Consider the following 12,317-nt stretch of genomic DNA (forward strand, 5'->3'; position numbering starts at 1 on the left):
GTACGTTCGGGAAAAAGAAGTTCATTCTCTCCCCTTTTTCGTTCCTTTTGGTTTTGGGGCACCTCTGGCCTATAAAACCGCGATATTCTCTCCAATAAATTTCAGCTGTGTTTGAGATCATGTGTTGTGTTGTCCTTTTTTCCCTTCAGTCTCGGGGTTTTGTCTAAAATGTTAAACCTTCAACAGCTCGTTTGCGCCCGAACGTTTTGTTCGTAGACTGGATAAATCTTTTTTCTGCATTCATGAATAAACAAGCTGGCTTCGTAGATTGAAACAATCAACTTTACAAACGCTCTGTGCGAAAGAAGGCGACAGCTGCTCGAGAATGTGTTAGATTATGTTGTATACTCTGGTTGCGGAGAAAAAAAAAAGAAAGATATAGACAAGGCAAAAACAGGCGGGTAAAGAAAACAAGACCTTGTGAATTATTTCCGAAACGTACCAAATAATATCGCCGGGATTAAGTCTGCAAACCTTTGTGCGGGTTAGCGTTAAATATTAGCCCTATATATTTTAAATGTGGTACTCATATATTTAGCATTATTTCCCCATTCACTACTTTACTAATGCAAAACAAAGCACACGTTAGGAAGAGACGCATTGCCATTGAGAAAAGTCGCTGTAGATTTTGCAAAAATAGCGGGCAGCAGGATGGATGCTTGCTCAAAATAGAAGGCGTGATTTACGTGGAAATCAAAAAAAGACACACAAATTATGTAGTACCGGAAGATTCCAAATATAACTGCAAAAATATGACCGTGTACCTACCATATAAAGAGTGCCTACCTGTTATGCATAAAATTGTATTTTAGTCGGAGCAATGTTTATATAGGGTTTCAGTGTAAAACTTGTTCTGCCTCTGCTTTGTATTTATCAGTCTTAGAGTGCATAAAATGATGGGATAATCTTTACGTTAATTTGACTAATTAGCTTAAATTTGTTAATAGCTAGACGCTTTAATTTTTGGGTTTAGGTTTCATTCTACACTTGCAGTGTTGACAGAAATTATCATTGGATGCCAAAACTATTTAAAAGTTTTGCAAAAAGGTATTGTTTTTACTAAATATTAATTAAACATTTTTTGCCTTTTTTTTGTCCAATCTTGAAAAAGAGCGCGGCGAGCCATGTCCACAATGACGCTCGGAAGAGTGGCGTGGTCCCTCCATTCACGTCGTCACTTGTTTGGACGGCGCACCCGCCAAGAATACGCTGCCGAGATAACGATAATTTCGTTTAAAAGTCTATGTCAATCTTTTAAGTCTTATTGTGGGAGGGGCGTGTGGTGCTCTTTTAAAGTAAAAATTACAGAAATCCATCGAAAAAAACGCGAAAATTGATAAATTAATATAACAAACAAATATTGTGTTTTTGAAAATTATTTTAGCTAGTTTTCTCTCCGAAACCAATTGCGGCCAATACTTCCTCTGCAACATGTCCATTTAAACCAAATAATTAAAAAGTTTTCTAATACATTTTAGTCAATTAGTCAACTTTCCTTAACGATTATTTTCTCATATAATATCCGCTGAGGTTGATAATTACACGGAGAAGATGGAACTCGTCTAACCATCATCAGCTTTTGTTTTCAATTAGTTCGCACAAAAAATGAAGCACCTGAATAATGCGCAGATTTTGGTTTTACCAACAGTAAAAATTGTGCTCGATTTCTGTTTTTAACTTATAGCACAGTGTAATTAAACCTGAAAAAACAAACTTTATATGTAGAATAGTACTTAAAAAACAAGCGAGCCGGTGGTGATTCATGGTTATAAAAACGCAAGACTCAGGAACACAGCAGGAGACAAACACAATAGAACGTCTTAATTAGTGTTTAAAACCTTGTATTGTTTGTCCCCTTCTGTATACCAGAGTCTTCTGTTTTTATTACCATTTATATCTAGACACTTCGGATATTTATATCTCAGAAAATATAAATAGACGACATCACTGCAGCATTCATCAGACGCAATACACATAAACCTGCGCAGTCTCTAAATGTTCGCCACCATAGTTTTATTTATGACAGAAAATTGCTGAATGTGTTTGATACATGTGCATCCAAGCTATTTACTTTCCCGTTTGGTAAAATGTTCTTGAAAATAAAGCCCCGCAGAGGCAAGGAGCCTAGAATATTACAAAAGCTCTAATAAAAAAAGAACAGGACTGGCCGAACTTATTGACTATAGCCTTCGCGCGCTATCCCCACCAAAGCACGTGACTAACCCTTAACAAGACGTTTAGACTTCTCAAATAGAAAGTTTATTTGCATGATACAAAAAAAGTCCTGAAAAATTTGCTATTCCAAAAATAAACTGCTACATTTGCATGCTGTAAATCTCTATACCCAAATATTCGAATGTGTCAATATAACTATACTTCTAGCAGAAAGCATAAACCAAAAGAATACGTGAAACCCACAGGAAACGTAATTTAGGAAGAGTGCACACGTCTGTGTCACGCCCACTCTCAGTTATATCATTTCTGCTAAAAGTATACTTACACACCAATAAAGAAAGAGTGATAGTCCGTAAATAAATAAATAATTGGGCAATTTGCAAAATAAAATAAAAGCTCGAAGCAAAAGAAACAACATTGGCCGTTCCTTTTTTTTTTCTGAAAGACAGTTATAATTAGACATTTATTACCCGCACTTTTTATTTGGAGACTGAACATTTTGCTGTATAAACTCGCGTGCATTCCTTCGAGAAAATAACAACTAAGATTTCTCAGGGCTTTTTTGAGCTTGTATTTTGTTCTTAAATTTAAAATACTAGAGGGTAGTTTGTTCAGAAATTATGGTATATAGTAACTACGAGCTCTGTTTCCAAATGTTGTCGAACGTCGAGGTATCGGGTAACGCTCTTTGGGTCTAAGAATACGTATAGAACTTTAAATTGACTATTCCAAAAATGCCTCTGAACAACAGTTTTCATCAATAACGGGTTAAAATCAGGCAATTGCAGTGCTTTAAACATGTCAATATCCTTACCGAGGCATAAATCATAGGAAATCTTCTTTAACAAAGAGCGCACAATCGAAATAATTCTAATTTGCCAACGGAGTGCAGAATGACCATACACGGTAATATCGTAAAGGAGCACACTGTAGACTAGAGCATCTACAACGATTTTTCGAACTCATAGGGGCATAAAATATTTCGTGTTGTATAACAAACAAGAAACTACACGAATTTTCTTACGCACATGAGCAAGATGAGCGTTCCAGGTTCGATCAATCTCAAAGAATAGGCCAAGGTATTTTATAGAAGACGTATGCTGTATAGGCTCACATGCACATAATACACATCCAGACGTATGTACCCGTAAAGAGGAGGTTATATTAACTTTTTTTAGGCCGGTTGTGAAAATATTAACTGCGATTTCGATGCATTAACTTTAATTAAATTAGCTTCACACCACTCTACAGTTCTAACTGCCGCAGTTGTTAAGACGAAAAGGCATCTGGTAAATTAGACGCTCTAGGTATATTAACGGATTCGTCAGCATATTGAAATAGAGAAATTGGTATCGCCATGGAGAGGTCATTAACATAAAGATTAAATAACAGTGTATTTAAGACCGAGCACTGGGGGATACCAGCTTTGATTGAAATAAATCCGCTATGATACGCTCAAAATGAAACATATTAATGCCTAACCTGTAGACAGCTTTTCAGTAAATGTAGAAAAGAGCCTCAAAAGCTTAAGTTTGAAAGCTTTAACAAAATGCGATGGCTAACACTATCAAATGTCTTGCGGACATCAAAGAAGAGTACGCAGGCGACTTGATTCCGTTCAAAAAATAAATTGAGTATGTCAGAAAAGTCCTCAAGGAGAATTTGAGTGCCCCGGCCCCGTGTGAACCGGCACTGATAAGGAGATAGCATACAGTGTTTATTTAAAAAGCTCTTCATAGTTATCCACAAATGTTTTTCCAGCATTTTAGCAAAGCAAGACAGAATGGAAATAGGTCGATAATGTTCTACGTTATTTTGCACGTATCCTTTGAGTCGTAGATTCACCAAAGCTGTTTTCATTGCTAATTTCAAACAACACTGTTTCGAATATCTGTTGTTCGCTACAAATATTTACAACGAATACTATTTCCTCAATGGCGGGGAAGTCAGTGGTTCAATAACATACTCGCAGTTTAATTTATTTCCAAGCGTTTTTTCAAAGCTTTTTATTTGTATTTACTGTGACGAGTCGGCCATGTATCAAAAACAAAAGTTTAGTATTCGCTAAATAAACTCATGGCATACGATTCAGTAGTGCGTAGCAGATTTTCTCTGGTATCACGTTTGTAAGTTGAAACTAGAATTACCCGTTAGTTTTGAAAAACTCAAATTTTTTTTATAATAACGCAGCTAAAATAAAATATAGCTAAATTTTGCAATTGTGCACATGTACTTGCGCAAAGAGAAACATTTATTATCACCTCTAACACAGGTCTATCCGCAGAGTATGTTGTTTATCCAAGACTCCTGGAAGCAAGAGGAGCCAACGGAGAAAAAATTCTTCAAATCACTGAACAACTTTCTCTTAGTTTAGAAAAAAGCTCTGCTATCGCCGACAAGTTAGTTTTCTCGAGTACTAATGGCGCTGAGCAAGTAGATACCATTGTAAGTATTTTTCATTTTTCCAAAAAAAGTCTATCATATTTTCGCGTCGTGAAATTGTGTTTCCCCTTGTGAAATCGGCATCTGTATATACTGCAGTGTTTAAATATTTCATATTCGAATGCAAGGGAGCTTTATGCTCTTAGAATGTAAAACAACAAAAACAGTATACTGCTGCTATGCTTGCAGATATATTAACACAAAATGACTGCATAGACAAATCTTCTTCCAATCACACATTTGAAATAGTATAACTCATAAAATAAGGCGACTTTTCAAATATTTTGTCTTTAGTGATATTTTGCCTTCATTTTACTTGAGCATTAAGATATATGCGTTTTTCATGAGTAATTTTTTTCCACCTTGTAATATGATTTGATGTTTAACGTTCGCCTTTGATATTTTATAATAACCTTAAAGTCCCTCCAAAGAAACTTTCACATTCAAGTTGTGCATGGTTGTATTTACCGCCTCTTTCGTATTTAATAAACATATATCTTACTAAAATGCTGCAAAGTTTGGAGACTGAGCTCACTGCTGCGGCCATAAATTTGCTGGCCATACGCTGCCCTTTCGTATACACAAAATGCTCATAAGATCAAATATATATGGACCTCCAAATGTAAAGAAAAGCGCTTTAGATATATATGCTTGTGTGTTGAATCAGCCCAATGACCTTACTACTAAAATCTCTAGGACAGGAATATTTGTTTAACCATTTTGCAACAATTCAGTCTACATTCCACACAACGTGAGTTTTAATTAAATAAAAAGATAAAGAATTTTTCAGTCAACTCGACTAAATTTTTTTATTATTTATTTCATCCGTCTTTCCGGGTTTTTATTTTCTTGTGGCTTCCAAGTTTTAGGTTAATTCTACAAACCCTGAATCTGGCAGTAAATTTCGTCATTCCGCGTAAATAGCGCTTATCAGAAAGTGTAATCTCAAAGAATTATTTCTTCGTTGTTTACGTTTAACAAAAATAATATTGAGGTTTGTATTGCAAGAAGCAAAACATACAAGCGAGCTTTCTAGGAAACATCAAAATTTAAATTCTAGACACGGATAAAAAAATACAAGACGGTTCAAAATCTAAGAGGCTTTGACTTGCCGTGTACATAATTTTATTTCTCAATATCTCACGGTTCAGATTATGACGATTGGTATTTTGCGTTAGAATCCTCTGTTTTCTTTTACGCCGAGTGACCAAGCTTGATCGAAATGAATGTGTCATAACCGTCCAATCACGAGGACTGCACTTGCGAGTGTGACCTGATCAGTGCTCTACTCTGGTTAGCGCAGATGATCTTCTAGATTGCATTCATTACATGTATGTTTAGCTTGATATGCTGTCTCGGAGAAGTTGCCTTTTTTATCTAGAGGTCTCAACTTCATAATGGTTTTCTTTGTTTACGTAAATGGATGTTGAGATTTATGAAATTATATCTACAGCGAGGTCACGACTCGAACTCTCCTCTGTCATATGGAACTTAATATCTAAGACACAGGCTACAGCAATCGAACATGTTCAGAAAAAGGTGACTCAAATTGTTGATGATAGATACTTCGAGAGGAGCTTTTATTATAGTTATGAACACATTCTCGAAATCTTCTCACTTTTACTTCTGCCTACCAGGAGACCTGTTTGAGATTTTCTTTATCTGCACAAGGTTGCTAATGGTACATTTGATTCTCCGTAACTCCCTCAAAGGGTGAACTTTCATGTCCCTTTATGCCTAACGTGATATTTTGTTTGCTACTATCTTCGCTCACTATACTTCAGTTTCAATGTACTGTCGCCGTTTGGATAACCTTACATTTGTCTCTTAACTTTATGAGTGTCTAGGATATTTGTTTGCTGGTTTTATTGTTTGTGTTGGCGCACCAAGTGGAAGACTGATGTGGTGCTTTTGGGCACCCCAAACAAAGATTATTTTATAAATATCTATACTATTATTGTTATTGTTATTACTATTACTATTAATATTATTATATCGACTTCTATAAACCATTGTGGTTGGGAATTTCTGCCGCGAACAATGACTAATATATTAAACCAAATATTTTCAGTGGATCAAAGACAGAAAAAAGGCTGCACAGGCGTTTGATTTTTTTGGGGGCGTCTCAGTCAAAACTATCGTTTCTTAAGCTGGGCTTTTCTGGTCGTTTTTCTCTAGGCATAGACGTCAATTTATTACACAGTAAGATTTGAAGGTGCGTTAAAGTAGCGGGGCTTTATACATTTAGTAATGTTTGTGGTTGGTTTGCCTTGCTGCATACCTATCCCGGGACATAACACGGAGCCAGCAGTTTCAACAACAGTAAACTACAATTAATTAGACAAAGACGAGACGATCAATACACTAAACATCATTACCAGTGGTGCATGAGTCCAGGCAGTGACTGCCTGTACAAAGCCTCTAATCCACCATATCCAGGCGGCGCGCGCGATGTGCAAGAGGCAGGCTTCACTCCGCCGCCACGCGGGAAAGTCCGCCACCAGTCAACCGTAGTCGGGCAACTGGGCTGGGGAGCCGCCAGGGTGCCCAGAGGTTGCAATTGGATTAGTGAACCTGTATGACTAACACGAACCCTCGAGCATTCACAGCAAAGCGTTGCTCACACACAGGCCCTTGAGCTTAACGTATATCGAATTGACACTGCCTGGCGCAATAACTCGCATTCTTTTGCGACCTTCTTGGATGGGGCGAAATAAAAGGAGGCCAATTTATGCACTACCTGCGCAAAATGTGTACCTTAAATTACTCAACCCAATGAACACCAAAAAATTATAGAGTTACTGTAAAAGCGTAAACCAGCAGCAACAGCTAAATGTGTGTTTATTTGGAGGGAAGGAGGAAGGAGGCTTGGGGGGAGTCTGAACTCAAAAGAGGAAGTTAAGATGCGAAGAAGGCCAGTCCATACATTTGAAGTACTTCCTCACGATTTTTGATTGTCGCAACTAAAGAACAAACAAGCAACTACTGAAAAAAAAAATTAATTTAAATATTGCGGTTGATCTATATCTATATATATTTCTGAGGGTTTTTTTTTTACGTTTTGTAAAAAAAAAGACTTTCGAGCAACCTTGGAAAGCTAATTAGACAAAACTCGTGTTCTCTCTTTGCTAATCTGGTGCATAATAAGCCACAATTTCAGGAGAAAAGATTCTACAAACAAAGACAATATTTTTTAATAAAATTAAATTTTCGCGTTTCTAATTTCGCACGCACCTACATTGCTTGGAAATTAGCGTATTCAAATAAAATCACAAATAGACCCTACAGATTATTTTACAAAATATTAGTGCTAGTATCTTTTTTTTTCAGGTGGACGGGAAGGAGGTGGTAAAGAATATTTATTACGATAAAAGTAAGATGGCAGCTGTGTCGGTGTCAGAGCAAAACGGAACTGTGGAAGTGGTAAGAACACAAGATTTACCATTCTTAGCAGACCCACGTTCAAACATCATCTACCGTGATCACTTAGGAATGCTGAGGGGAGTCCGGTTGTCCTGACTCCGCCACCCCCCTCCAACCCTCCCTTAAATACACATGTGTAAAATGTTGATACAAAGAAAGTTGGAGGGGGTTGCAAACAGCTTATACGCTGGACATTCATGTGGAAACGCCTGTATACCTTTTTATTTATGATGCAAGTTAGATGAAAAGGGCAAGTGTTCATGTTAACGTTTTAAGAGGAAATTACTTCTAAATCTATTAAAATAACCCTTCGAGGTGCTATTATTTATGCCAACACTTCATTCATTTGTCAATGTTATTGGGAGGAAGGGCTGGGTTTTATCAATATTTTGTAAGTACATTTAAATATTTATCGTGTATAAACCCCGTAAACATGGTCACTGAAAATCCCGACAATTTTTCTGGAATGACCAAAACATAGATCTCATAAATAGGGGAGTAATACAATGGTATTAATATTATGTAGGTGTACATTTCACCCTTCAAAATGAGCCATTCTTAAAATATTTACTTTATGTTTGATTGACAAAACAAAAACACATATCCAGTATACATATTGCGCACACATAGCTCGTACAGATTGAACCGTAGATTTCGCTAAACAAACTTGTCTGACCATGAAGTAGGTTTTCTTGGCCTACTCAATGTGCAGACAAGTTAAAAGAAGAACAAAAAAAATGAAACACGTTTACAAGTTCCTGTAATGCCGAATTAGAGCGCAGCTCTTGAGGAGGAGGGGAGGCTACGGAAGGGAGGGTATGCCCCTTCTCCCCATCCTCCCCTCGCCTCCTCCTCTCCTGCTATCCTTTCATTTCGCGTAAAATTTTACACTACACTTGCCGCTAAATGCAGTGAAAAAAATCCCTGCTAAGTTTAGCAGAAAATTCCCCCCCTAAATTCAGCGGGGAAATGTTTTCGCTATATCTATACTCGGCGACAACTTTTCTTGGCAATGCAGTGGAGGTTGCAGACACGTGATCCCTGTCCCATTTTGAGCACTGGATAAGGCTATGCGCGGGTTCTCGTCAACTTCCACTGCATTGCCAAGAAAAGTTGTCGCCGAGTATAGCTGGAAAATTTAGCCGGGAAATGTTTCCGCCAAATTCAGCACAGAATTTTTTCCGATAAATTTATCAGGAAATATTTTCCGCTAAATTTAGCCAATAAGTTTTTCGCTAAATTTAGCCGACACTTTTTTTCGCTAGATGTATCGGTAAATTTTTCCAGTGGGAAAAGTTTTAGGCTAAGTTTGCGGAATTTTTTTCGAGCGCAGTGTTTTTTCGCTAAATTTAGCGGAAAATTCTAACGCTAAATTTGTAAGATATTTTCCGCTAAATTTAGCGGGGAATTTTTTCGATAAACTTAGCGGGGAAATTTCCCGCTAGATTTAGGGAAAAAATGTGTTTCCGCTAAATTTAGCGGACAACTTTTTTGCTAAATATATCGGGAAAATTTTGGCGGTAAATCTAGCAAGAAATTCATTCCCCTAAATTTAGTGACTAATAATTTCCGCTAAATATAGCGGGGAATTTTTACCGCTAAATGCAGCGGGGAAATTTTTCCGCTAAACTTATCAGGAAGATATTTCCGCTATATTTAGCAGGCAATTCGTTTCGCCCAATCTGGCGGGGAAATTGTTCCGCTATATCTAGCGGGGAATTCTTTCCACCAAACGTAGGAGAGAATATTTTCCTCTAAATTTAGCGGGGCCATTTTTTTGCTAAGTCTAGCAGAGAATTTTTTCCACTCAATTTATCGGAATAGCTTCCTCCTCCTCCCTCGTGACCTCTCGTGACGTCACATGTGGCGTCTTTATGGGAACCGTCCCATAATGCGACGCGCGGTTGCGCCGATGGCGACGCCACTCTAGCCGGAACAGGCGCCTAAAAGCTTTGCTCTAAAAAAAAGAAAAGAAAATACATTGCGACACAGCCCTTAGAACGCAGTGTATCTCATGCACAACAGGGGTGGTGCATCACATTCCCCGGTCATCCGGGAATCGCTACATCGGCCAAACGTGCCGATGTCTTAACGACAGAGGCCGCGAGCATGGAGCGCCTCTTAAGGGAACAGCGGCCGGAGAACTGGTATCTCATCACAGCACATGCCACTGCAGTGCAGCGTTTAACACCAGAATCATCCCTGGCAGTAACAATCCTAATGCACGCGAGATGGTCGAGGCGTTCGCGATCGAGGAACACGCGGAAGATTGCGTCAGCACCCCATATATCATCGTTCACAAAAAAAAAAGCAAGCCGTTTACTGTTCTCTGTAATGCAGAATTAAAGCACAGTTCTCGGGGAAGAAGAGGGGAGGTTATGGAAATGAGGGTATGTACCTCAACCTTCATCGTACCCTCTTCTTCTTTCCTCCTCCCGCTCCACCTCCCTCTCCCTACCTCCATCTTTCTCCTCTCATTCTCGTCTTCCCCTCCTCCCTTTCTCCTCCCCTTCCTGCTGCCCTAATTTACCCCCTCCCTCCCCCTCGCGACTGTAGTGACCCCCGCGACGTCACTCCTGAAGGTCTCGTGGACGTGACCTTTACGGTGAAGGCCGTGACCTTCGTTGTCACCTTCACAAGTGACTTTCGTGACGTCACTTGTGACCCTCGTTACATCACACGTGACGACATGTGTGATATCATGATGGGAAACGTCCCATAACGCAAAGCTCAGTTACGGGGAGGGCGACGCTGCTCAAGCCGCAAACGGGAGCCTAAGAGCTGCGCTCTAAAATAAAGACAACACCTACGAAATGACACGCCTCGAACAACAACAGCAGGAGCTCGTGGTGGATTAGTTCAAGAACAATAATTTTTAAGTGTTTCTGTGTAATATTTTTGTATAATTTTTGTATATGCGTAATTATCAGTAGTATCCTTCCGAGTGCAATAGTTTTATTTATGCAATACTTTTATCGTGTTCTACTTTGGTTTCTGAATAAAGAGGAAACGCGCAAAGATCGTGTTCTACTTTGGTTTCTGAATAAAGAGGAAACGCGCAAAGAAGAAGTTTACACTAAAACATCGTTGGTAGTAAGCTGCTTGTCCTCTCCTGTCCTTTCTCTCTTCGTGTCCAAGTATTATTCCAAAGCTCTATTTGATATATTTGCATATATTTTAGACCAGAAATAAGAGTGAGATGTTTTCCTTTAACGGCGATATTTTTATTCTATTTAAGGGCCACATGGCCGAAGAAAAGAACGTAACTATGTAATCTATCTAGTACAGCAAACTAGTGAGTAGAGTTCGCAAAAATATTGCGAAAATACTATCAAGGACCACAGAAACGTGCTATTAAACAATATAATAACTTCGCATCGCATGAAATTACATCCGTCTGTTCATCCAAAATAGAAAGGATACAAAAGGAAGTGTATACTAAGAAATGTTCACTAAACTGCGTTTGCAATCCCTATTGAAAATTCCATCTAGATACGTAATTTGGGACATTGACTGCCAGTCAGCAACCTTGGTGGAACGTGATGGACCATCAGACGTCATCTGATGGTCCATCAGACGACGTCTGACTGCCACTGCCAGGGGAATTTCACCAACAAGGGCAGCATTTATATAAGAGTAAAGCTATACGCACTCATAAATATCGCCAAATGCCTCGATAAAACAAAATGTTCGAGAAAAAAAAGCAGGACCACCGCCGGATCGAACCCGCGACCACTTGCGTACCAATCGGACATCCTGACCCCCATGCTATGCCACCGCATTGGAAACTCGATTTGACTATTCGTTTTATACGAGATGCTTCGGCTGCAAATGCAGTTAAGCCGTCAGCATGTTATGCAAAGTACTCGTACATCACTGGCCGTACTTCAGTTCTACTCACCTGCCATGTAGAGTACTTTCGCGTCGTAGAACGATCCTTTTGTTCGCGCGTCTCCGGCCCAGTGGACCTGGTACACCTTGTCGACTTCAACTACACCGCTAAAGTCCCTTACATCGTCGGAACTCACAACAGGCTGGGTCTAGAAATTTTACTAAAACATAAGACATTCTAGAGCCCGGGCAGGATCAACAGGTTGGAGCAAGCAGGCAAACAAAACGAGTGGAGAGCGATCGTTCATGAAAGCTTGGCGAAGCCTCTATGGGCGAAGCGAAGTGTCGTGTTCGGCGCTTCGGCGGGCTTCTGATCAAGGTTGTCGGTCGGTTGCGTGTCATATCTCTAACGTCAGCGGTTTTATGGGCTCACGTCCCGAAATCGT

The 12,317-nt window shown here is 39.1% G+C and overlaps 1 protein-coding gene across 1 annotated transcript in view; it reads left to right on the plus strand.

Moving 5' to 3' along the window:
- Positions 1-12,317, plus strand: part of LOC115310340 (zinc metalloproteinase/disintegrin-like) — a 94,786-nt gene that overhangs the window by 6,650 nt on the left and 75,819 nt on the right. Inside the window, exons 2-3 of the mRNA XM_040210336.1 lie at positions 4,448-4,620; positions 7,948-8,040. Of these exons, the coding sequence (XP_040066270.1) occupies positions 4,448-4,620; positions 7,948-8,040 (266 nt within the window). The remainder of the gene's footprint in view (positions 1-4,447; positions 4,621-7,947; positions 8,041-12,317) is intronic.

The sequence above is a fragment of the Ixodes scapularis genome, unplaced genomic scaffold, assembly GCF_016920785.2.
Source record: "Ixodes scapularis isolate PalLabHiFi unplaced genomic scaffold, ASM1692078v2 ptg000712l_1__unscaffolded, whole genome shotgun sequence".
NCBI lineage: Eukaryota > Metazoa > Arthropoda > Arachnida > Ixodida > Ixodidae > Ixodes > Ixodes scapularis.